The sequence below is a fragment of the Dysidea avara genome, chromosome 8, assembly GCF_963678975.1.
Source record: "Dysidea avara chromosome 8, odDysAvar1.4, whole genome shotgun sequence".
NCBI lineage: Eukaryota > Metazoa > Porifera > Demospongiae > Dictyoceratida > Dysideidae > Dysidea > Dysidea avara.
The window spans coordinates 5,684,679-5,709,795 of NC_089279.1; the positions used below are offsets into that span (position 1 = coordinate 5,684,679).

At 36.9% G+C, this 25,117-nt stretch overlaps 3 protein-coding genes across 3 annotated transcripts; all 3 read right to left on the reverse strand.

Annotated features, from left to right (window-relative positions):
- Positions 1–7,407: 7,407 nt before the first annotated feature.
- LOC136264706 (uncharacterized) lies at positions 7,408–8,112 on the reverse strand. Its single transcript, XM_066059483.1, has one exon. It carries the CDS (start codon positions 8,110–8,112, stop codon positions 7,408–7,410), a length of 705 nt encoding a protein of 234 aa, XP_065915555.1.
- Positions 8,113–11,888: 3,776 nt separating this feature from the next.
- LOC136264707 (uncharacterized) lies at positions 11,889–12,584 on the reverse strand. The gene has a single exon (XM_066059484.1). The coding sequence runs from the start codon at positions 12,582–12,584 to the stop codon at positions 11,889–11,891; it is 696 nt and encodes a 231-aa protein (XP_065915556.1).
- Positions 12,585–17,452: 4,868 nt separating this feature from the next.
- LOC136264708 (uncharacterized) lies at positions 17,453–18,148 on the reverse strand. Its single transcript, XM_066059485.1, has one exon. It carries the CDS (start codon positions 18,146–18,148, stop codon positions 17,453–17,455), a length of 696 nt encoding a protein of 231 aa, XP_065915557.1.
- Positions 18,149–25,117: the final 6,969 nt, after the last annotated feature.

The window sequence follows — 25,117 nt, forward strand, 5'->3', positions numbered from 1 at the left end:
GGTTACTAACAGGTGCTTAAGTTTAAAGTGGGGGGGGGGGGGGGGGGGGGGCTGAGCAACATGCATGTGGAGCATGCTCTATTAAGTGGGGCCCCCCACGCAGGAAAAAAGTTGACTCAAAAATTTAGCCTTCTGAGATTGCAATTAAATTTGACAACGATGTTGACTGAACTTTATTGCTCCAAATAAATTCTCTGTTTCCCGTCCACCGCCCGCATCTGGTTACTGCCAGCTCTAAATATTCCATTATTCCGTATTCTTCCATTATTTTCCGGTTATTCTTGCATACTGATAGGTTCAGTAAAAGCTATCTTGAAAGTGTCAGCTCACGTGTCAGCAGTGCTATCAAGTCAGCACAAACTTCACGTTTGTGTTATTTTTGCAACTACAAAGGAAGGAACAAGTTTAAGCATACCCTTTTTGGCTGTGCCAGGCAAATAATGGCTTGAAAATCTAGCCAATCTTATAATGAAATAATGGAAATGGACCGCCCGCCCGCATGCAAATATGCTTGAGTCCAGGATGGGAAACAGAGAATTTATTTGGAGTGGCCTAAGCATATGTATACATAACGAGTCACTTCATGATCATCAGTCTCCAGCAGTGGTAATGGATACTGCTAATAAGCTATCATATAAAAAACTCTGTATATATTCAGTGGCAGATCTATAGGTGGGTTTCTGTGGTTTTGACAGAAATCCCCTTTTAAAAGTAGCTCAGTGGAAGTCTTACTACCTTTATAATTGCTGCATTTTGTCATAGCAAACACTGAATTTCAGTAACATGCATGCAATTGCACTTAACTAACACCATTTATAGCTACTAAACCCTCAGCAGTACTTTGCATGCTTTTCACCTCCCACTGCATTAAAAATGATTGAGGTACTCTAATAGAAATTATACTACTTCCAGCAATCAAAGCTACAGTTTAGTCACAAGTTATACAGTCAATGTTTACAGTTGAATTTACAGTAATTATTAACCTGGCTAAATCTGATTTCAGAGCTTGTATAATCTCAAAATTTTTCTGGAGAAATGTCCTCAGATGTCTTATTTTTCAGCTATGTCAACTGTCTTAGATCTGCTACTGATATTTATATAGAAGAATGGTCTTTCAGGAAATAAATTATAATTGATTGTTTTAATTAGTTTCACAGGATGTTTGGCATAATGGTAGTATGCACATGTCAAGTTTAATTGCAGCTCACACACTTTCCCCCTTATGAAATCATTTTGGATGTTCTATTTAAAACATTTCAATTTTAGCAGCTTCAATTGAATCCTTAATTGCTCCTAAATAAAATTTTGATCATTGATACTTATATCAGAATAGATGTGTCCATTCTTCTGTGAAACTTTGATGGCTGATTAAATTAAGTAAGTGGACACAATGTCATTCCAATGTGCCATTGTACACCTGAAAGCAGGGGACTAAACAGGGGATAGTTGTGGCCAAGGCTATATAGTTATATAGCTATATATTAGTCATAAATGATGATGGGGATATTAATTATTATTATTAACACTTTATTTATACAGTGACCAGCACTGAAGGTCTGACAGCAACATGTGCTGCAGCCTTATAGGATTACCTAACCTAATTTCAAGGACTTAGACTTAATGACTTGACTTGATGACTTGACTTAATGACTGATAAGGTGTAACAGAAAAGGGGCCAAAGTAAGGAAAAAAATCCCAGGATTCAAACTGCAGGTCACCCATACAATGTCTAGTCGGGGCCACACTCAGTCTTCCTCTAGGAGGGATGGATTTTCTTCCTTAAGTCTAAAGTATTTATTATTAACACTTTACAATGACCAGCACTGAAGATATAGTTGTATATAAGTCAGCCTGTTTATTTTGGATGTCTCTGATTGGAGGCGCAGGGCATCAATTTTCCAGCTACATGCACGGCCTGCAGGCCGGGTGCATCACCGAAAGTGTAGGCTACAAATAAACCAAAGAAAGATAACTTTTTGAGATGTAGTACTAAAAAAGTTTGAGTAAAAATATTTTCGTGGGTTGTCTACACCCACAAAAATATTTTTACTCGAAAATTTCTGAAACAAAAATATTTTTACATAAAAATTTCTCTGCCTACGGTATATATATATATTATATACTCCTGCTAATGTTAGGTTAGCCAATGAACAAATACATATAATTTGCGCTAGTTGGTGCAACACATGCAGACTCAAGCAACTGAAGCAAGGGAGGATTTAGGGGGTGGGAGAGGGAGTGCTTTGGGGGTCTGAAGCATCCTTCCATTCACAAAATGTTCTCTGGAAATGCTAGCTAAGCATAGGTATAGCAAAATAAGTAGAATAGAAAGAGTAACTGAGAAGTACAATTAAATTTTACTGATATGATTGTATGTGACTGCTCTATTAGAGTATATTAATTTTCATGATCAGGCCCAAAATCCAGCTACCTTTGACAGAAAAAAGGTTTCAGTGTAATGTAAAGTAGCTAACAGATTTGTGGTAAAATGCAGTCCTATGATGAGTATGCTGTAATCAATCCTATATGTTGCGCTGTATAGTTGACACAGATACTTTGTCACTGACAGGGAGGGACATTCAAGCCATGCGACATGATATAAGAAAAGTCATTTTAATAGCATTAGTATACTCATATATACAGTGCAGACCATTGAATATTGCTGTGGTCATGAGGTGGTGCCAATGTTGATTTTATGGACCTTGTGGGCAACTCCAATCACATGCCATGAATAGTATGTAGACTGCTTATTATTATTATTATTATTATTATTATTATTTAATGGGCTTGTAGATGCCAAGGCAAGCTAACTTGCCAGGCTAGGCCGCAGGCCTTTGAAGGTGCCCATATCTAGATTTGCTTCCAAAAATTATCCAAGCGCAGCTTGAAGGTTGCAACTGTTGGTGCTGAAATGATAAAGTCAGGTAAGGAGTTCCATAGATTGACTATTCTATTTGTAAAAAAGTTCTGTCTAACAAGTAATCTTGATCTTTCTTTAAAAAGCTTAAGAGAGTGGCCCCTGGTGGTAGCAGTATTTAAAGTAAAAAATGTAGATGGGTCCAAGTCATAATGTTGTTTAAGTATCTTATATGTTTCAATCATATCACCCCTTTGACGTCTGCAATACAGAGAATAGAGATCCAGAATTTCAAGACGGCTTTCATAAGTCAAGTGGGCTAATCCGCGAAGGTGTTTAGTTGCACGTCTCTGAACCTTTTCAAGGGTGTCGATGTCTCTAGCCAAGTACGGACTCCAAGATTGCACACAATATTCCAAATGCGGTCGAACATACATCTTATACAGAAATATAAACATATCAGTAGCTTTATTTGATTATCTTTATTATTCATTTTTCTGTTGTAGTTTATTAACTATACCTGGTTATATAAATCAGAGAGAGGTGCATAGGGTATATACTGTGGGAAGGACCATATCACACACTGTATGTATGACTTTCGTCCCTGTTGGCTAGTGACATACAGTCTGTCTTGTGCTTAAGGTGACAAGACTCTATCTTTCACCATTAAAATACTACAGTCATATAATATTCACTTAGAGTTTGTCTCTCTTGCTGTAGTGGCTGGTAGCCAAATGAGTTGGTGGGTAGCCAACTCAAGGCAGTTTATAATGATTTTATGGTTTCCATTCAGCGATATTGTGGGGTACAGTAGTCTTCATGTTACTATTTGAAGTCTATTCAGTAATTATGAGAGACATTTGTAGTAGCATATGCATGACCCCACTCAGCTGCTTATAACAATGAGGGAATGGAATTGAATAGATAGAAGCATGCTGTGAATGAACACTTGCACTTGTATATATAAGTCATACATTATGTACCTAATTTGCTGCATAATTAATATTTGCCTGCCTAAGTTTATGTCAACCACCTTGATGTTCCTCTGAAAATCCCTGCATGACAAATACAGCCAAGCAGTTAATTGTATTCTCTTTTCTATTTCATATAGCACTGGTGTTGTATGGTGAAGACAAGACAGATACCTAAATGTAAATACATTGTATGACATTGACTATTACTAGTCTTACCCCCAGACCATCACTTCATATGAGCAGACATTAAACACAACTTTTCTGAAACTTACTTCTACATGTTGTATGTCAGTGAATCACTGCTGTCTGGACTGATCAGTTTAATGGCCTTAGCTTCCTACCACAACTTCTTGCTCCATTAATTTATCACTCTGTGTATACTTGTGTGCTTGTGGCCTTCGATAAAGTGTGTACATTGAAGTATTTCAGTGGTAACTAATCCTTTTACCCCTTATTGTGCCATACTCCAAACTGAACATCTACGTTAACCACCTCATTGGACAGGTATGATCAATTAAGAGTTCATAAGTTAAGAGAGTGTGCCCAAAGTCTGTATTCACTGAGCAAAATTGACTTTTTAGATGTTGAGTATGGAGACACCTTGCACAATAATAGAACGCACTTATATAAGGTGGTGATTACTCAGTATGTTTGCTGAATATACTCCAGTTTGTACTAATTATTATGAACTGTTGGTATGATTTTGGGTTATTATGGCAATGATTATATTTACATTGTGGGTTTGGTTTTTACTGTAGTAATTGTGGTTGGCTTGGGTGTATTACCTGGAGTTTCAAGGCCCCGTGTTTGCTAAAGTTATTATACAAATTAAGATCAGAAAGAAACGTCAATGATATGGTTTTGAGGATTCTGAGCAGCCAATTTCTGTGATGGTTATATCAGTGACATTATAAGTAAAATCATGTGGCTTCGTATACCCATCATATATTACAGCAAGTAATTTTTTTGATGCCTTAAAAAACTTATAGCATTAAATTTTATTCATTACTCTGTAGTTTTACTGATGATGTAATTATTGTTTTATTCCAGTGATTTGTGGTTGTGTGTCACATTAATTATAGCTAAAATAGCTTTCAGCCTTATTGCAGGGTGCTAAATAATTATTATGATTATATACTAGCACCATTGCAAACAGTCTCTGCTCTTCTATCACACTATACTAATTGAGCCTGAAAGGATAAGCTTCTATGGATTGCCCTTAACTTCTAAGAAAGTAAAGGTTTACTTACATTTTAGACCAATACATGTAGCTAATGAGCTATACTGTGATATTGAAGAAAAGCCTGTGATGCAGCTTCTCATATAGTGATGCAGCTTCTCATATAGTGATGCAGGGGTGAAGCCTATTGGCTGTTCAGTTCAATTAAAGTGGAGAGTTTAACAACTTGGATGTAAAAAGGAAGGTCAAGCTAGAAAGCACATGCAAACTTCCTCTGCGGATCTAAGAATGAAATGTACAAATTTGCTACAGAATTCAGAGCATGTATACAGATGAAGAAAGTACCTAAAAGCTGTTATAGTCAGCAGCCTTAGCTACAGTGCACAACTGCATGTATTATGCATATTGTACTTATTAATTGGCTAACTTCAAATACTGCTGAGTCATTGCTGACTATACCAAATAAATCACATTTTGTGCACTCAAATTCTTGAAGAGAAAAAGTTAGCATGTGGAGGTTGATCAAGTGTAGATGTGTGGTAGTAGAGGACACAGTCTCCAGGTGCTGTATAACCCTAGCTGCAAGCTCAGTTCAAAAGAGAATTTACTATAATGTTTTACCGATACAGCGCTTAACAATTGCCTCAAAATGTCAGCATAATCCCTGATTCCCACACATATCTATACCTATTGTTTCCAAACTTATGCCAGCATAATTGCCACATCCTTACCCCTCAAAAGATGACCATCTTTCATTGATTTTTAAAAGAGAATAGTCCTTTCTATCTTTTCATTGTTTGTGCTTAATTAATAGCTTCTACTATGGCTTCCTACATACAATGAGGATGCATGTGTATTATAACACAGTACTGCATCAAAGGTCTGCTTCTACTATATTTCAGGCTTATAGGTACAACAAAAGAGCAGGATATTTATTTCATGGGGAAGAGCCGGACTTAACGTCCTGATCAGTTTATGCCATTTACAGTACTACTGCACCTGACACATATCACAAAATTTTTTGCAATTAAAAGCTGTGAACAGACATAATGGCCAGAAAGGATGAAGTGTATGGCTTACTGTGCTAGGGTTTAATTTGTGTCATCTCATAGATGACTTATAGCTGGCTTGTCATCGGCAAGCATGCTGTTAGGTAATACTGTGACTTGTAACTGTAAAGAAGCATAATAATGGTCATGATTATAGCTATGCATGCAATCTTTTCCCGCGGCTGTGAGCTCCTGTATGGATTACATTCATGCATGTATTGCTGGCCACAGAGAAGTCACCATGCACCATGCAAGTGAAACCGTAATTTTCATTGTAGCCATGCATGCTGTAATCATAATGTCTGCAAGTTGTGTTTGTATAAATTAAATGTTTTGCATGTTCACACTATTATCAGCTAGTAGTTGTTCCAGACATCATACAAGCTCACAACTTTTGTGGATTCTCAATGTCATGCATGATGCCAAGCGGTTATCATTTCAATTACTATGTGACTTAAAAGTGAAGATTGACCTGGAGAGGCCATGGGAATAATATGGGTGTAGTTAGATGTGGCTCCAGTATAGCCATTCTGACATGCCTGACCCATGGAGCTGAAAGACAAAGAAAGCAGCCCACATGGAAGTGTGATGGGGACATTTTACTGTAGCTGGTTAGTTGGCTGTAACAAAAGTAACATAGATACTTTTCATGGAAGAACAGTAACTCTGATCATGATAATAATCTACAACAAATAAATACATTGGCAGTTATAGCTATGAAGAGTGGTGGATGGGACAATACATGGGTGTGGCAGGAAAGAGGGCATACAGACAAGAGTAATACAGGTAACCTAGGAGTGGTCTAACTGTGCAATTCATTTATCCAGTTACATCTACTTGATGGTTTCACTAGTACAAATGTGACAATCATATAAACATTTGAATCATGTAAAAGCCACATAGGTGAATACCAGCTAAATGACAAATAGAATCAGTGCAGGTGACCATGTAGGTATGTATGAGTACAAGAGTGTATGTGTGTACATACGTGTGTGAATGTATGTATGCATGCATGTACAGTACATAGTACATACACACATACATTCAGTTGAGGTGTTTTAATTATGGTACCTAACTGGTAAAGATGCATGCAAACACTCTCTTCAGTACATGTATGTCTGGTGTACTACCATTATACACTTTTAACACATGTAGCTACAGGTCATGCAGAAAAGGTATGCTTGCATACCATGCCGATTCTCGTATATACATTTTCACCTTCTGCTCAAAACAAAGCTTAAGAAAGTCATGTCCAAGTGTAGGTCTCACCACACTATACCCACACATAGATAGTATATAGCTAGTTTTAGGAATTCATTACATGATGAAACCATTCATAAGTCATAGTTAAGTGTGTTTTTGCTGTTTCAAATAGTTATCATAATAATTAGTCCATTCAGAGTCTTCAAAACCACAAGCGTTTCTTTCTAGTGACTCTGTTCTCTTTGTATCATGGAGGAATGACTTCAACACATCCCAGTATTGTGGAGCTGCAGTCTTGTGAATCATTTCAGCAGTTACCCATGTAAAATCATGAAAGTCAAAACCTGGTGCTACAGCTTCTCCTATCAAAGTGTACATGTCCTTCTTTGATTCTTCATCGGCTGATTCAGGAAGTAACATACGACCACACTTCCATGTTCCACTTTTTACTGGTAGTTGAAACACTTGTCCACCCATCACATCTCCTCCTAGTACCACTCTACTCAACTCTCCACTAGTTGGATCAAACAAGATGTACTCAAATGGAACACCTCCATGATAGTGATGTACAATATCAGACAAGTTCATTGTAAGAGATAAAATTGTAGAGTCTCCTGTTGGCATCCAATAAATAGAAGTGAGAGCATTTCGATGACCATCTTGATCTTTTCCCTGACCAGTACGATCTGTCATCCCGAGACCTTTGTCTGGTACATTCAAATCAGTTTCTCCTCTTGTGCTCATTGGCTGGTCACTTCCTGAGCGATGAGTCTCCAAGAAGAGTCCACCTTCTGGATGAGCTATCAACCCTAGTTTGTTGATCAACATCTCCGCTGTTAACTTTACCATGACTATAGATTGAATATAGATGAAATGTGCAGGTTGCTGCATTTTATGTGTTATGGATTTGATGATGTCACTGCTTGAAGTTCTTAGTTTACTAATTTGTTAAGCCACTTTACTGTAGTTGTACCCAGTTATACTGATAGTAAAATGTCAGTAACTTTAAGTATATGGAATATAATTGTTTTACTAAGTTTTAAACTCTCAGTAAATCATCAGTGAATGCGGATTTACTGAAAAACTACTAAAATAACAAACAATTAACTGTTCCATATACTGGGGATATACCACTCTAGTAAACTAAGAAATCAAGCAGTGTGTCCTATTACTATGTAATTTGATGATGTCACAATAGGTCATAGTCTATTACTCCAATGTAATTAATGTACCAGTCTATTACTCCAACTAATTAATGTACCACATTCTGACATCAGTAACACCTGATCATGTTGTATCCTAGCTACGCTGTGTTAAACCCTTTCAGTTATGATAACCTGCATGCCAACACATTAAGGTTTCCCGCAGTATTCATAGATACATATGTTGCAGTGAAAAGTATATAATTATTGCATACATGATTATAGGGGAGACACTGCAAGAACAGTGGAGAAATTTCATACAATATATGCGGTATAGATTGGCATTGTATTTTTAAAACCATTTTAAAACCTTAAAATTGTAAAGACACTTCTAGCTGAGTGCTCACCTATACTAAAGCTACAATGTCCCCTGTATGTAGCTAAGCAATGTGCAGCTGATACATACACAAATTTTAACAAATGCTAAATCAGAAAAATATACAAGTGATGATCTTTTAACAGAGGCATATACATTTGCATGAACAATAAGGTGCCATTTTTGAGGGCGAAAATGTATGTGCTCTATGCTATGGCATATACAACAATAATAACTATATGTGATTAGTGGGCTGTGGCGAGTGTAGCTTATAGTCAATAAGTATGGTGTGTGGTGTGGTGTAATGCGTATAAGTGTATACATGCACTGTGCCATGTATGTTAGGATCAGCCTACTGCAATGGTATAGGCTGACAAAATATAGCATACTACACAGTCAACATTATCCTTACAGGGTGTGGTATTATAAGACCAGACTGCATATTCATTTTACCATAATGTCATGTACAGAGTTCATAAGTATTGTGTATTCTAGCTGAGGCATATTCAGCATGCAGTTTACTGTGCAGAGTAAAGTCTCAGCCGGTGTGTTAAATACAAAGTGCAAAGGCTTCACTTCATTCAATACTATATAATTAATTTGATCAAAGTTTGAAGTATAAGTGAATTTGTAAAGGCTAGATTGACATTATGCACTCTACCCCACTTCTCAAACTTCAGTAGATGTCAACTCACAATTCTGCAGGTATATACGTACGTACAGATGAAGCATATGCATCTTTGAAGTTTTGTCCTGTATGCTGCTATGTACTATAATTATACATCAGCAGCTTCAGGTTTCTGACTACCTGTTTCACAGGTACCTAGAGGATATATAATTGACTAATTAATAAATAAAATCTTGGATTTGTTTTCCATCATAATAGATAGAAATCATTTGTAACAAAAACAAGTGACACTGGTGAGTCTGTGTTGAACCTATTCTACTTGATTCAGCTTTCTGATGTACGTATAGGTGTGGGTGCCAGATTGTAGCAGCACATTCCAATATTGGTTTCACTGAGCATGTGCCCGTAACATTTGCTTTAACTTATGCAAGACAACGGAGGAGATTTTAACTTTACCAACATAATTGATATATGTTCCTTCCATGTTAATAGGTGTTCATCGTCGCAATTCCAAGATCACAAATTACTGACCATATAGAGATCAGATATAGACCATGTTTGTTGCTATGCATGGCTATGGCTAGGTATATACATTTAGCAGAGTTGAACTTCATCTGCCATGCATGTGTTTACCCAGTGAGAAAATTATTTTGAAAGCATGTGGTATATCAGTTTCAGTCTAAATACTCATGTATATTATAGAGCGTCATCATTGCCATAACTGAAGTCAGTGATGTCATATATATTTATATATTTATATATACAATTGTATAGATGAGGAATAAAAGTGGTACTCAGTAATTATAGCCTTGAGTACTAAAAGAATAGGGCTCCATAGTGTAACATGATCTGTGTGACGAGAAACCGCTTAAGAAATTAAAATCTAATAAAATATTAGTTTCAGCATTGAAATTATGTAGTTATATCACAGCTGCAAGAGATTTTGCTGATATATGTACCCAACCCCCAAGGGCATACATCGGAACCCCAAGGACCGCAGGTCTGAGGGGTAAGGGTGTATATATCAGCAAAATCCTGATGCAGTCACAGTTTAAGTGATATACTCACTCAGAGCATATACTAATAATCTAAACTTAACGACTACACTGAGCATTTGACTAATGTGTAAACAATAAAATGCTCCATGTCGCTCAATAAAATGAGTCAAAGTACATCGTAACTTTGAACTGGTTGGGCATCAAAGCCATGAGCAAATTGCATTCCCAAGATATTACCCAGTGAATATACGAGTTAAACCCCAAGCGGTACCTTTGAATGCCCACACTAAAGTGATATATATTTGGTTAAAATTGTTTATAGCTCCTAGCACATAATCAACCCCATGATAATTTTTCTTAAGATGTTAGCTATGCCATAGCTGACATCTTAAGAAAAATTATCATGGGTCTGATCAAGTGAGAACTAATAATGAAAGAATAAAATGATATGCTGTAGTATTTTGCTAGCTATATACAAGCACTGCATAATTACATAACATAGGCCAGTATAGTCAGTTTGCTGGTTTTGTTTTCTTTTCAGATTGTTGTGATGTTCGCTGGCATGGTTTGCATTTATTAGGCAGTAGCTTGGACAAGTGAGGACTGAAAAATAAAGTGGAGACAGGATATCCCTGCTGTTTCCTTTAGTGATGAGAAAAATACCATCTACTCAATCTTTACAAGACACCATTGATTTTAAGCATTAGCTGTGAGATGATTTGGCTTGTTGGAAACTGATACACAGCAAAAATAATGTTCCATGCAATGCTACCTACACTAACTCCAGTATTGAAACAAAAAAGTCCCTATAACAACAGAAAACCTGTAAATGATTCCAATGCTATTCAGTATTGTTATGCCTGTGGTGTGATTTTGTCTGAGCATAGGTAAAATTTGTTCCAACACCAAAACATAGAAAAAATTATTTATTAAGGCTTTACAGCACAAACACTGAATTATGCGGTGATAATCTCCACTACACATAAAATGCAATATTTAAACCACTGAACACACCAATCACATAGGGGGAGATTACAGTTTCATGATATAGTGCTGAAGTTACTTTGAATTGTTAGTTAATTACATACTGTCTTAAGATTGCATGAATAGTGCATGCTGTTGGGTACAACATATTCATATATAGAACATGATATGTATCTAACTGTTGTCTGGGAACGGTACTAGTGTGTCAACATAAAAACTGCATATGGCATATGATAAATGAAAAGGCACTGATTTTACAGCCAATGCATTAATTGATTTCTCAACAATGTTTGATACATGTGACTACACAATTGCTCTTCATTATACAACAACAGTTAAGTAATTACATACAATTCAATTGCAATTAAAAAGGTATACTAGAAAACATATACAAACTGAATTTATAAAAATCAGTAGCTTTATGCAGAAAAGTTAATGACATGAAAGCTTTTGCTACACAGACATACACATGATACCAGCATACAATGTTGTGAGGGTTACACTACTGTTAAATAATCATCATAATAATTAGTCCATTTAGAGTCTTTAAAACCACGAGTGTTTCTTTCTAGTGAATCTGTTCTCTTTGTATCATGGAGGAATGACTTCAACACATTCCAGTATTGTGGAGCTGCAGTCTTGTGAATCATTTCAGCAGTTACCCATGTAAAATCATGAAAGTCAAAACCTGGTGCTACAGCTTCTCCTATCAAAGTGTACATGTCCTTCTTTGATTCTTCATCGGCTGATTCAGGAAGTAACATACGACCACACTTCCATGTTCCACCTTTTACTGGTAGTTGAAACATTTGTCCATCCATCACATCTCCTCCTAGTATCACTCTACTCAACTCTCCACTAGTTGGGTCAAACAAGATGTACTCAAATGGAACACCTCCATGATAGTAATGTACATGATCAGACAAGTTAATTGTTAGGGATAAAATTGTAGAGTCTCCTGTTGGCATCCAATAAATAGAAGTGAGAGCATTTCGATGACCATCTTGATCTTTTCCCTGACCAGTACGATCTGTCATCACAAGATCTTTGTCTGGTACATTCAAATCAGTTTCTCCTCTTGTGCTCATTGGCTGGTCACTTCCTGAGCGATGAGTCTCCAAGAAGAATCCACCTTCTGGATGAGCTATCAATCCTAGTTTGTTGATCAACATCTCCGCTGTTAACTTTGCCATGACTATAGATTGAATATAGAACAAATGTGCAGGTTGCTGCTTTTATATGTTATGGATTTGATGATGTCCTATTACTATGTAATTTGATGATGTCACAAATGGTCATAGTCTTATTACTCCGACGTAATTAATGTACCACATCCTGCATGACATCAGTAACACCTGATCACCCTATGTACACTGTAAATTCAAATGGATACAAATGACCCAAATTTTTGGGTTGTTTTACCTGCAATTCAAACGACCGATTTTTTGGTAGTAATGACCCAAGGATGTATTGGTTTATTTTAACTTTGTAAGATACAGTCATATTACCCAGATGCTCTATAGTCTCTTCAACCTCTAGCCAGGTGTTTGAAATAACCTTGCCATCATGGTCATTTTAACCATCTGTGGTAAAATTAACCCATGTCACAAGATTTGTTTATTTGTTTTTTTGCATTAATTAACAAGTCAGTCATCATTAGTAATAACATACATTAATCTATCTACGACAATAATTGTTACATACTGCATTTTAATACTTTAAACATACCTGGTCTTATAGAGTTTTCAAATTGTATTTAAAACCTATGTTCTCCATGTTCACTTTTGATTGTGGGATGTAACACACTGTTATAACGGCCAGTGTACTGTAAATTTAACCATGTAGCTGGTCATCTAAACTTTACCATAGTAGACTTGACAATTCACACTCAAATCACCAAAATATGTTATTTCAACATCTTAAGTGAACAGTTGTATTGACCTTCCCTGGTTATTTTGACTGATTTAGTTCAAGTACCTACTCGGGTTACAACCACTTTTAGATGGTCATTTTAACCAAAACTTCTGCAGTTTAAATTTACCCATGTAGGTCAAATTGATCCATTTGAATTTACTGTGTAGCTATGCTTTGTTAAACACTTTCAGTTATGATAACCTGTATGCCAATACATTAAGGTTTCCCAAAGTATTCATAGATACATAGTTATGTATACACTCTATAAACAAAAAACTCCATGACTATGGGAGCACTCAAATCTTCATAGCAGATAAAAACATTAGGTGGAGGGGTGCCATGCACTTGATTTCAACCTCATGCATGGTGTATGGTGTTAGCTACTTGTTGATGGACTCATATGCCTCTTGTGTTTTCATGATAAACTGGTAATCTGGGCCATGCATGCTGATATTAAACTCTAAGAGTTGCCTTCTCTCTGGAAGGGGTTGTTGGACAGTTCCAGATTCAGGCATGATGTCATCATTATACATTGTAAGATCAGTTTCTCCCTGTCGCATGTGTTCAGTCATTATGGGGAGCCAGATCATCTCAGAGGTGCTCACTACCTTTTGGAGCTCTTGATGCCTGCAGGAGGATCAAGAGACCCCTGATCTTGATTGTAACCAGATTTTAAGTGTTATCAATTAATTTGCAACTGAATGCGTATGATGATCATTATGTGATCATGCATGGTGTTAGCGATATTATGTAATTTGATGATGTCACAATAGGTCATAGTCTATTACTCCAATGTAATTAATGTACCAGTCTATTACTCCAACTAATTAATGTACCACATTCTGACATCAGTAACACCTGATCATGTTGTATCCTAGCTACGCTGTGTTAAACCCTTTCAGTTATGATAACCTGCATGCCAACACATTAAGGTTTCCCGCAGTATTCATAGATACATATGTTGCAGTGAAAAGTATATAATTATTGCATACATGATTATAGGGGAGACACTGCAAAAACAGTGGAGAAATTTCATACAATATATGCGGTATAGATTGGCATTGTATTTTTAAAACCATTTTAAAACCTTAAAATTGTAAAGACACTTCTAGCTGAGTGCTCACCTATACTAAAGCTACAATGTCCCCTGTATGTAGCTAAGCAATGTGCAGCTGATACATACACAAATTTTAACAAATGCTAAATCAGAAAAATATACAAGTGATGACCTCTTTACAGAGGCATATGCATTCGCATGAACAATAAGGTGCCATTTTTGAGGGCGAAAATGTATGTGCTCTATGCTATGGCATATACAACAATAATAACTATATGTGATTAGTGGGCTGTGGTGGGTGTAGCTTATAGTCAATAAGTATGATGTGTGGTGTAGTGCAATGCGTATAAGTGTATACATGCACACATATCGTACTGTGCCATGTATATTAGGATCAGCCTACTGCAATGGTAGGGCTGACAAAATATAGCATACTACACAGTCAACATTATCCTTACAGGGTGTGGTATTATAAGACCAGACTGCATATTCATTTTACCATAATGTCATGTACAGAGTTCATAAGTATTGTGTATTCTAGCTGAGGCATATTCAGCATGCAGTTTACTGTGCAGAATAAAGTCTCAGTGTGTTAAATACAAAGTGCAAAGGCTTCACTTCATTCAATACTTTATAATTAATTTGATCAAAGTTTGAAGTAAAAGTGAATTTGTAAAGGCTAGATTGACATTATGCACTCTACCCCACTTCTCAAACTTCAGTAGATGTCAACTCACAATTCTGCAGGTATATACGTACGTACAGATGAAGCATATGCATCTTTGAAGTTTTGTCCTGTATGCTGCTATGTACTATAATTATACATCAGCAGCTTCAGGTTTCTGACTACCTGTTTCACAGGTACCTAGAGGATATATATAATTGACTAATTAATAAATAAAATCTTGGATTTGTTTTCCATCATAATAGATAGAAATCATTTGTAACAAAAACAAGTGACACTGGTGAGTCTGTGTTGAACCTATTCTACTTGATTCAGCTTTCTGATGTACGTATAGGTGTGGGTGCCAGATTGTAGCAGCACATTCCAATATTGGTTTCACTGAGCATGTGTAACATTTGCTTTAACTTATGCAAGACAACGGAGGAGATTTTAACTTTACCAACATAATTGATATATGTTCCTTCCATGTTAATAGGTGTTCATCGTCGCAATTCCAAGATCTCAAATTTACTGACCATAGAGATCAGATATAGACCATTTTTGTTGCTATGCATGGCTATGGCTAGGTGTATACATTTAGCAGAGTTGAACTTCATCTGCCATGCATGTGTTTACCCAGTGAGAAAATTATTTTGAAAGCATGTGGTATATCAGTTTCAGTCTAAATACTCATGTATATTATAGAGCGTCATCATTGCCATAACTGAAGTCAGTGATGTCATATATATTTATATATACAAGTGTATAGATGAGGAATAAAAGTGGTACTCAGTAATTATAGCCTTGAGTACTAAAAGAATAGGGCTCCATAGTGTAACATGATCTGTGTGACGAGAAACCGCTTAAGAAATTAAAATCTAATAAAATATTAGTTTCAGCATTGAAATTATGTAGTTATATCACAGCTGCAAGAGATTTTGCTGATATATGTACCCAACCCCCAAGGGCATACATCGGAACCCCAAGGACCGCAGGCCTGAGGGGTAAGGGTGTATATATCAGCAAAATCCTGATGCAGTCACAGTACAAGTGATATACTCACTCAGGGCATATACTAATAATCTAAACTTAACAACTACACTGAGCATTTGACTAATGTGTAAACAAATGCTCCATGTCGCTCAATAAAATGAGTCAAAGTACATCGTAACTTTGAACTGGTTGGGCATCAAAGCCATGAGCAAATTGCATTCCCAAGATATTACCCAGTGAATATACGAGTTAAACCCCAAGCGGTACCTTTGAATGCCCACACTAAAGTGATATATATTTGGTTAAAGCTCCTAGCACATAATCAACCCCATGATAATTTTTCTTAAAATGTTAGCTATGTCTGATCAAGTGAGAACTAAAAATGAAATAATAAAATGATATGCTGTAGTATTTTGCTAGCTATATACAAGCACTGCATAATTACATAACATAGGCCAGTATAGTCAGTTTGCTGGTTTTGTTTTCTTTTCAGATTGTTGTGATGTTCGCTGGCATGGTTTGCATTTATTAGGCAGTAGCTTGGACAAGTGAGGACTGAAAAATAAAGTGGAGACAGGATATCCCTGCTGTTTCCTTTAGTGATGAGAAAAATACCATCTACTCAATCTTTACAAGACACCATTGATTTTAAGCATTAGCTGTGAGATGATTTGGCTTGTTGGAAACTGATACACAGCAAAAATAATGTTCCATGCAATGCTACCTACACTAACTCCAGTATTGAAACAAAAAAGTCCCTATAACAACAGAAAACCTGTAAATGATTCCAATGCTATTCAGTATTGTTATGCCTGTGGTGTGATTTTGTCTGAGCATAGGTAAAATTTGTTCCAACACCAAAACATAGAAAAAATTATTTATTAAGGCTTTACAGCACAAACACTGAATTATGCGGTGATAATCTCCACTACACATAAAATGCAATATTTAAACCACTGAACACACCAATCACATAGGGGGAGATTACAGTTTCATGATATAGTGCTGAAGTTACTTTGAATTGTTAGTTAATTACATACTGTCTTAAGATTGCATGAATAGTGTATGCTGTTGGGTACAACATATTCATATATAGAACATGATATGTATCTAACTGTTGTCTGGGAACAGTACTAGTGTGTCAACATAAAAACTGCATATGGCATATGATAAATGAAAAGGCACTGATTTTACAGCCAATGCATTAATTGATTTCTCAACAATGTTTGATACATGTGACTACACAATTGCTCTTCATTATACAACAACAGTTAAGTAATTACATACAATTCAATTGCAATTAAAAAGGTATACTAGAAAACATATACAAACTGAATTTATAAAAATCAGTAGCTTTATGCAGAAAAGTTAATGACATGAAAGCTTTTGCTACACAGACATACACATGATACCAGCATACAATGTTGTGAGGGTTACACTACTGTTAAATAATCATCATAATAATTAGTCCATTTAGAGTCTTCAAAACCACGAGTGTTTCTTTCTAGTGAATCTGTTCTCTTTGTATCATGGAGGAATGACTTCAACACATTCCAGTATTGTGGAGCTGCAGTCTTGTGAATCATTTCAGCAGTTACCCATGTAAAATCATGAAAGTCAAAACCTGGTGCTACAGCTTCTCCTATCAAAGTATACATGTCCTTCTTTGATTCTTCATCGGCTAATTCAGGAAGTAACATACGACCACACTTCCATGTTCCACCTTTTACTGGTAGTTGAAACACTTGTCCATCCATCACATCTCCTCCTAGTATCACTCTACTCAACTCTCCACTAGTTGGGTCAAACAAGATGTACTCAAATGGAACACCTCCATGATAGTAATGTACATGATCAGACAAGTTAATTGTTAGGGATAAAATTGGAGAGTCTCCTGTTGGCATCCAATAAATAGAAGTGAGAGCATTTCGATGACCATCTTGATCTTTTCCCTGACCAGTACGATCTGTCATCACAAGATCTTTGTCTGGTACATTCAAATCAGTTTCTCCTCTTGTGCTCATTGGCTGGTCACTTCCTGAGCGATGAGTCTCCAAGAAGAATCCACCTTCTGGATGAGCTATCAATCCTAGTTTGTTGATCAACATCTCCGCTGTTAACTTTGCCATGACTATAGATTGAATATAGAACAAATGTGCAGGTTGCTGCTTTTATATGTTATGGATTTGATGATGTCCTATTACTATGTAATTTGATGATGTCACAAATGGTCATAGTCTTATTACTCTGACGTAATTAATGTACCACATCCTGCATGACATCAGTAACACCTGATCACCCTATGTAGCTATGCTTTGTTAAACTCTTTCAGTTATGATAACCTGCATGCCAACACATTAAGGTTTCCCAAAAGTATTCATAGATACATAGTTATGTATACACTCTATAAACAAAAAACTCCATGACTATGGGAGCACTCAAATCTTCATAGCAGATAAAAACATTAGGTGGAGGGGTGCCATGCACTTGATTTCAACCTCATGCATGGTGTATGGTGTTAGCTACTTGTTGATGGACTCATATGCCTCTTGTGTTTTCATGATAAACTGGTGATCTGGGCCATGCATGCTGATATTAAACTCTAAGAGTTGCCTTCTCTCTGGAAGGGGTTGTTGGACAGTTCCAGATTAAGGCATGATGTCATCATTATACATTGTAAGATCAGTTTCTCCCTGTCGCATGTGTTCAGTCATTATGGGGAGCCAGATCATCTCAGAGGTGCTCACTACCTTTTGGAGCTCTTGATGCCTGCTGGAGGATCAAGAGACCCCTGATCTTGATTGTAACCAGATTTTAAGTGTTATCAATTAATTTGCAACTGAATGCGTATGATGATCATTATGTGATCATGCATGGTGTTAGCTATGTTATGCAGTTTAGGTCTATAACATGTAATCTTTGCCTACATGATTACCTGCATAGCTGCAATATCCTGGACCACCCACCTTGTAGCAACTTTTGACACTGAAGCCACCACTAGTTACATGTGATGAACAACTGCAACAATAAATGTAACGATAAACTATCAATCACACACAACAAGCTATCAGCTAGCTATGCTACATGTGTGTAATGTGTTAATTTACTTGTTCTGCATGTTCACATTGTTATGAGTGATTGTCCCAGACATCATATGAATACACAATGTTCATAGATCCTCAGAGCCACCAGCAATGTTAGTTACCTTCATCCTTTTCAACTATCACTGACTTGAAAGTGATGTCCTACTTGTAGTGGCCTATGTAGCTATGTATGATGTACTTATGTGTTGCATTTCAAGTTACACCCCAAATTTTTGATGATTTCACCAGTGTAGATGTGACAGTATAATCATATACTGAAAGCCACATATGTTAACTAGGGCAAACAGAGTCAATATGTTTGACTACAGTGAAGCCATAGCATCTCTCAATGAGAGAATACAAGGGTACCATTGTAGCAACCCATCCGTGGATGCAGGTCACTCCCCATGTACCTGGGGTTAGTTCTAACTAGCAAGCTACTACTCATGTAGTGTATTTATTTATTTTATTTATTTATTTATTAATGCTTTACAGCACAAGTGCTGAAGGTCTGTAGGACACCTGGTCCTACAGCCTGCTCAAAGACTTTAGCTACTTAGACTTTAACTACTTAAGGTGTGTTTGAAAAGTTGGAGAAAGGAGAAAAAATCCATGACTGGACCTAGGTAGCCTCGAACCTGCAGCCATCCGATTTACGCTCGAACGCTTACAGGAGTCTACCAGGTGGTCAGTATGTTTTCTCCTTGTTATTTTCATGTAATTATATCCATAGGAATTCTAGTAACTGATATAGCTAATTACTGTCTGCTACTAAGAAGCTGCAGTTTTTAGTATATATTATTATTACAGTGCCATGCGCACAGTAGTTTTATTTGAAATATGCAATAATCGAATTGGTAAAATCGGTATCAGCTCTTTTAGGTACAAACTAATTGAAATATGGTACAGCTAAAAAATCCTTATCAGTACGTGTCTAGTATATAGCTACATCATGAGACACTTCTACTTCATTTCAAAAGCCGCCTAGCTACTGAGGTTTTTAAGATATCATGATGCTTTACAATTGAATACAAATATTAAATATTAAGAAATAACACATATACACTGTATTTCAGTATTATACTGTATATAGAATATTCAATTATTCGTTCTTGACTAAAAACATTTGTTCACTTTCATTTAGAATATTTGTTTTAGGCCTACCCTAAATATAGTGATGTTATATGTGAGGTGTTAAGACCTGTACCCTTTTATAAACTATAAACTTAGATCTAGAGATTGGGACTTCTCCTTTGTAGTGGGGGAGTGTTACATGCACACCTAAATTATAGTAATTTTATGTGATGTAGAGGTTATACTTGAGTGGAGTGAACTGTGAACGCATGCTAGTCTAAGCCAAGTGACACAACCATAACAGTATAGCCAGTACTGCATAGTATGCTGGTGTCTGTAGTGAGCTAACCACATGAAGTTACTCTATATATGACAGTTTTCAGTTTTGGTATAGTGCAAGTCATCAAGAATGTCCAAATATTTATCGCACAGTAATCCACCAAGAATCGGTAACTCTATCTTTTTCGCGAGTCGTAGGCGCTACTGTGATGAAGTCACGTATCAATTTTGACGTCAATTGAGCAAACGGTTGCTAATATATCACCTGTTTTATTTTAGCCAATCAGATCGCAAGCGGCGTCTTTGATATTTGTGGTTGCCATAGCACAACCAAGAGTACATAATAATAGAAGAGGGAGGAGAGTGTCTAACTGCTATAGATTCGCCAAACACACAGCGCTCAGACATTACGCAATCATCTATAGCCACCAAAGGTGACAAACGGCGCTGCTATCTCGATTATAGGCGCTGCCCTCTGAAGTAGGCTTCAGCATTATACTGCTTCAATCAACAGATATTAACAGTCTTCTGTTCACAAAAAGGTATTGATATATGGCTAGCTGTTCTATGGATTGAAGTAGGAGGGTTTGAGCGCAGTGCGTTTGTACAGCCTATATTGAGAGTTAGACACTCTCCTCCCTCTTCTATTATTATGTACTCTTGGCACAACCATGCGCATTGCATCACAACAATAAATATTTCGCACCTTTTGTTGCTTCCTGTCGAAAGCGCAAGGTGTCCCTAAGGGAAAGGATGAATAAGCTAAAGTTGAGAAGCGTGAGGTCTGGTGAGGTTTCCTGTGAGGAGGTCAGAGCTGGAACGTCAGAAGAGATGAGAGAAGATACCAGAGAAGGCACTAGTGCTGTCGACACCGTTCCATTTGAAGATTTGCCGGCACCTTTAGAAGAAAATAGTAGTGATGAGGAAGCCAATGAAGATGAAGATTACGAAGGTTCGATTGCTGAAGACGAAATTCACGCTATATTTGAGGACTGGGTTAGTGACATGAAGCGCACAGATAAGCAGAAGGTAACGATGATAGTTTATGACAACTACATCCAGAGGTTTGGGTTAACCAAGACAGGAGCTGCAAAGGAAACTGGGCTACTTTTAGAGTGAATGAGAAGACAATAAGAAGGTGGAGAAAAGATTTTCTGAGCAACAGTGGAGAATTTACTGAAGATTCCAGAGGAAGACATAGTCTGGCGGCGCCCTCCCCTTCGCATAGAGTAAGGGTCTGGTATGCTTAGTATCACCGAGTTGTTCTGGAGGAATTTAATTTGAATGTAATGACGTAACGAAAATGGCCTTAACGGAAGTGCCTCACCCAAAACTGTGGCAGAGATATTGAACTTTCTTCGCCTTTACACAGGCGAAAGTGGATTGGTCTACTTTTATAAAAGACACATGTCTCCCTACCTAGGAAATCAGAGCGTAACATGGTTTTTTCGCGTATCAAACAAGGCGAAAAGCCCTTCCCGATATAACACTTTCTTCTCTTTGTTCTTTATTAGCTAACTCCTTTTGTTTCTTCAGTACTGTTAGGGCATTTGATTCCTTCTTTTGACGTAACATACACAAAAATGCGCTGATTAAACGTGGAGCGTTCTGATTGGTTGCACCAGTTTTTGGTAATCCGGTACAACTCCACTATACTAAGCATACCAGACCCTTACTCTATGCGAAGGGGCGGGCGCCGCCAGACTAAGGAAGACACAATAGGTACCATGTGATGATGGACGAGCAATATCGAGATCTTACTTTAGAATGAGTTCGTGGACATGCATCTGTGAAGGGTATACCGAACATGACTGCTCGTGATTTTTGTAATTGGGCAAATGGGACCCTGTTGCCTTTGGTAAGGGAGCACCATCCTAGCATACCAGCCAATGTTAGTTTGAGTACAGCTTGTAGGTGGCTCCACAAGCTAGGGTTTCAGCCCTCCAACACCAAAAAGGGTGTCTACATTGATGGGCATGAGAGGAAAGATGTAGTCGAATACAGAACCCTTTATTTGAGGCGTTTAGAAATTTTGTCCGGTACTCATGCACCCCCACCTCTATGTACAGATGAAGTGTCAGAGCCTTTTATCGGGCCCCAATGTAGACACTTAGTTTTGCTTTTTCATGACGAGAGCACATATCATTCAAACAAGGATCAGGGCTGGATGTGGGCTGAGAAGGAAAACCAGTTAATTATACCTAAAGGGCAAGGTTGAGGGATAATGGTAAGCGATTTTGTTGATGAATTCAATGGCTTGTTGAGGTTAACGATGGAAGAGTTCGAAAGAGGTAAATTAGAGTAAAGCAGACAGCCCATGTGCTACTGAAGTATGGGGCTGAGGGTAAAGGTTACTGGAACAGTGACAAATTTATTGCCCAAGTTGAACATGTTATTAAAATTGTTAAAGTTAAGTATCCCAGAGAGTTGTATGATGTGATTAGGCTTTTTGACCATAGTTCTGGTCACACAGCTTTTGCTGATGATGCCCTAAATGTAAACGGAATGAATGTACGTTCTGGTGGGGCACAAACAAAGATGCGGGATACTATGTGGAGGGGTAGGGTACAAAAAAAATGGTACTCCCTGATGGTACGCCTAAAGGGATGAAGAAAGTTTTGATTGAGAGGGGAATTAATGTGACTAAAATGATAGCTGAACAGATGAGAAATGAACTTCAAAAAATGCCAGATTTCAAGTACGAGAAAACCAGGGTTGAAACATTATTGCATTCAAACAATTTTAAGGGTTATTTTATTCCAAAATTCCACTGTGAATTAAACCCCATAGAACAAGTATGGGGACAAAGCAAAAAGTTTACCAGAGCTCATTGTGATTATTCATTTAAGGGGTTAGAAAATATGCTGGACGAATCATTAGATACCATTCCACTGAACACCATAAGGAGATTTTTTAGGAAAATGAGGGACTACTTAGCAGCCTATAGAGAAGGGTTAACTTTGGGTCCACAAATGGAAGCTGCCATAAAGCAGTACAAGTCACACCGTAAAGTCTGAGAATAGATAATTGAACTTTTAAAACTTCTTGTAAATTCATTACACTAACTAATTTTGAACTTTTTTTCAGTGCAATTTTTATATTTATCATGTTCTAATTATAATTCAAGTTTTGTAACGTAGAGTACAGATAAATTGTAATTTATATATGTAAAAAAGCTGGCATAACTTCATGCCATCATTAAAAATCAATATTATTTTTCAGTGGAAAGTTCCTCCTATCCATAGCTTGGTGGCACTCAAATGTTAAGCTGGCATCTAGTACATCTGTTGAGAAAAATTGAAATATGCATATAATTAGATATTCATGGTTATTACATCATGGAGGTGGTTGATGATGTCACAAATGTTCCAACTTCCTGCTGTGTGTAGAGTAGCTGTTATATTACCACATTTCCAAATTTGAAACCTGTAAGTGTTTCAGTGGTGGACTTATGGTCATTAAACTGTCATAGGCCATAAACCACTAATTTTGGACATTTATAATGACTCACACCGTACACACCATACACATTTGTATTACACAGTCAACATTATCCTCAAGTGATGTATGTACAGGAAAATTATATACCATAATATTGAAGCATATTCAGCAAGTTTACTATGTTAGAATCTCAGTCAGTAGAGTGCAAATTGAAGGCTTTACTGCTTTAATTTGATCAAATGTTTAACTTATAAGTGAATATGTAGAGGCTAGATTGTCGGCAGTTGCAGGTAGAGAGATGAAGTCCCCTGAAATTTTGTCCTCATTGTATGCTGCTAAGGTATAATTATATCAAATCTACTTCCAATAATTCATTTATATGCTGCAGTGAAAAGTATATAATTATTTGCATACGTGATTATAGGGGAGACTGCAAAAACAGTGGAGAAATTTCATATGCAGTATAGATTGGCATTACATTTTTTGAGGCCTTAAAATTGTAAAGACACTTCTAGCTGAGTGCTTGCCTATACTAAAGCTACAGTGACCCTTGTATATTAATTGTCAGCCTATACCATTGCAGTAGGCTGATCCTAACATACATGGCACAGTATATGTGTGCATGTATACACTTATACACATTACACTACACCACACATCATACTTATTGACTATAAGCTACACCCGCCACAGCCCACTGACCACATATAGTTATTATTGTTATATATGCCATAGCATAAAGCGCATACATTTTTGCCTTCAAAATGGCACCTTATTGTGCATACAAATGTATGCCTCTATAAAAAGATCTTCTGATTTACCATTTGTTAGAATTTGTGTATATATCAGTTGCACATTGCTTAACTACATATATAGGTATCTGATTTACCCCCGTCTTACACTAAAACAACTCACTCTGTTCAGCTCCTTATATGCCGTTTCTGTTCTCCATGCATGCATGCCCTAGTTGTCTAGGATATCTTCACTTCTTATCTTCGTAATATTATGTTTACTTCAGCTCTACATAGATAGGGTACTTATGATGTCAGCATTTTTTGTCAGTGACCTGTGCATGTGTCACTTGCTACTGAGGTTATGATTATGACAAGGAGTGACTGACCATGTATGGAACCTATCTAATATAAACCAGTTGCCATTTTATAGTTAATTTGTTGGTTTAGAAATGCAGCCCTTCTGTGCCAGCAGATGGCTGTCAAGATA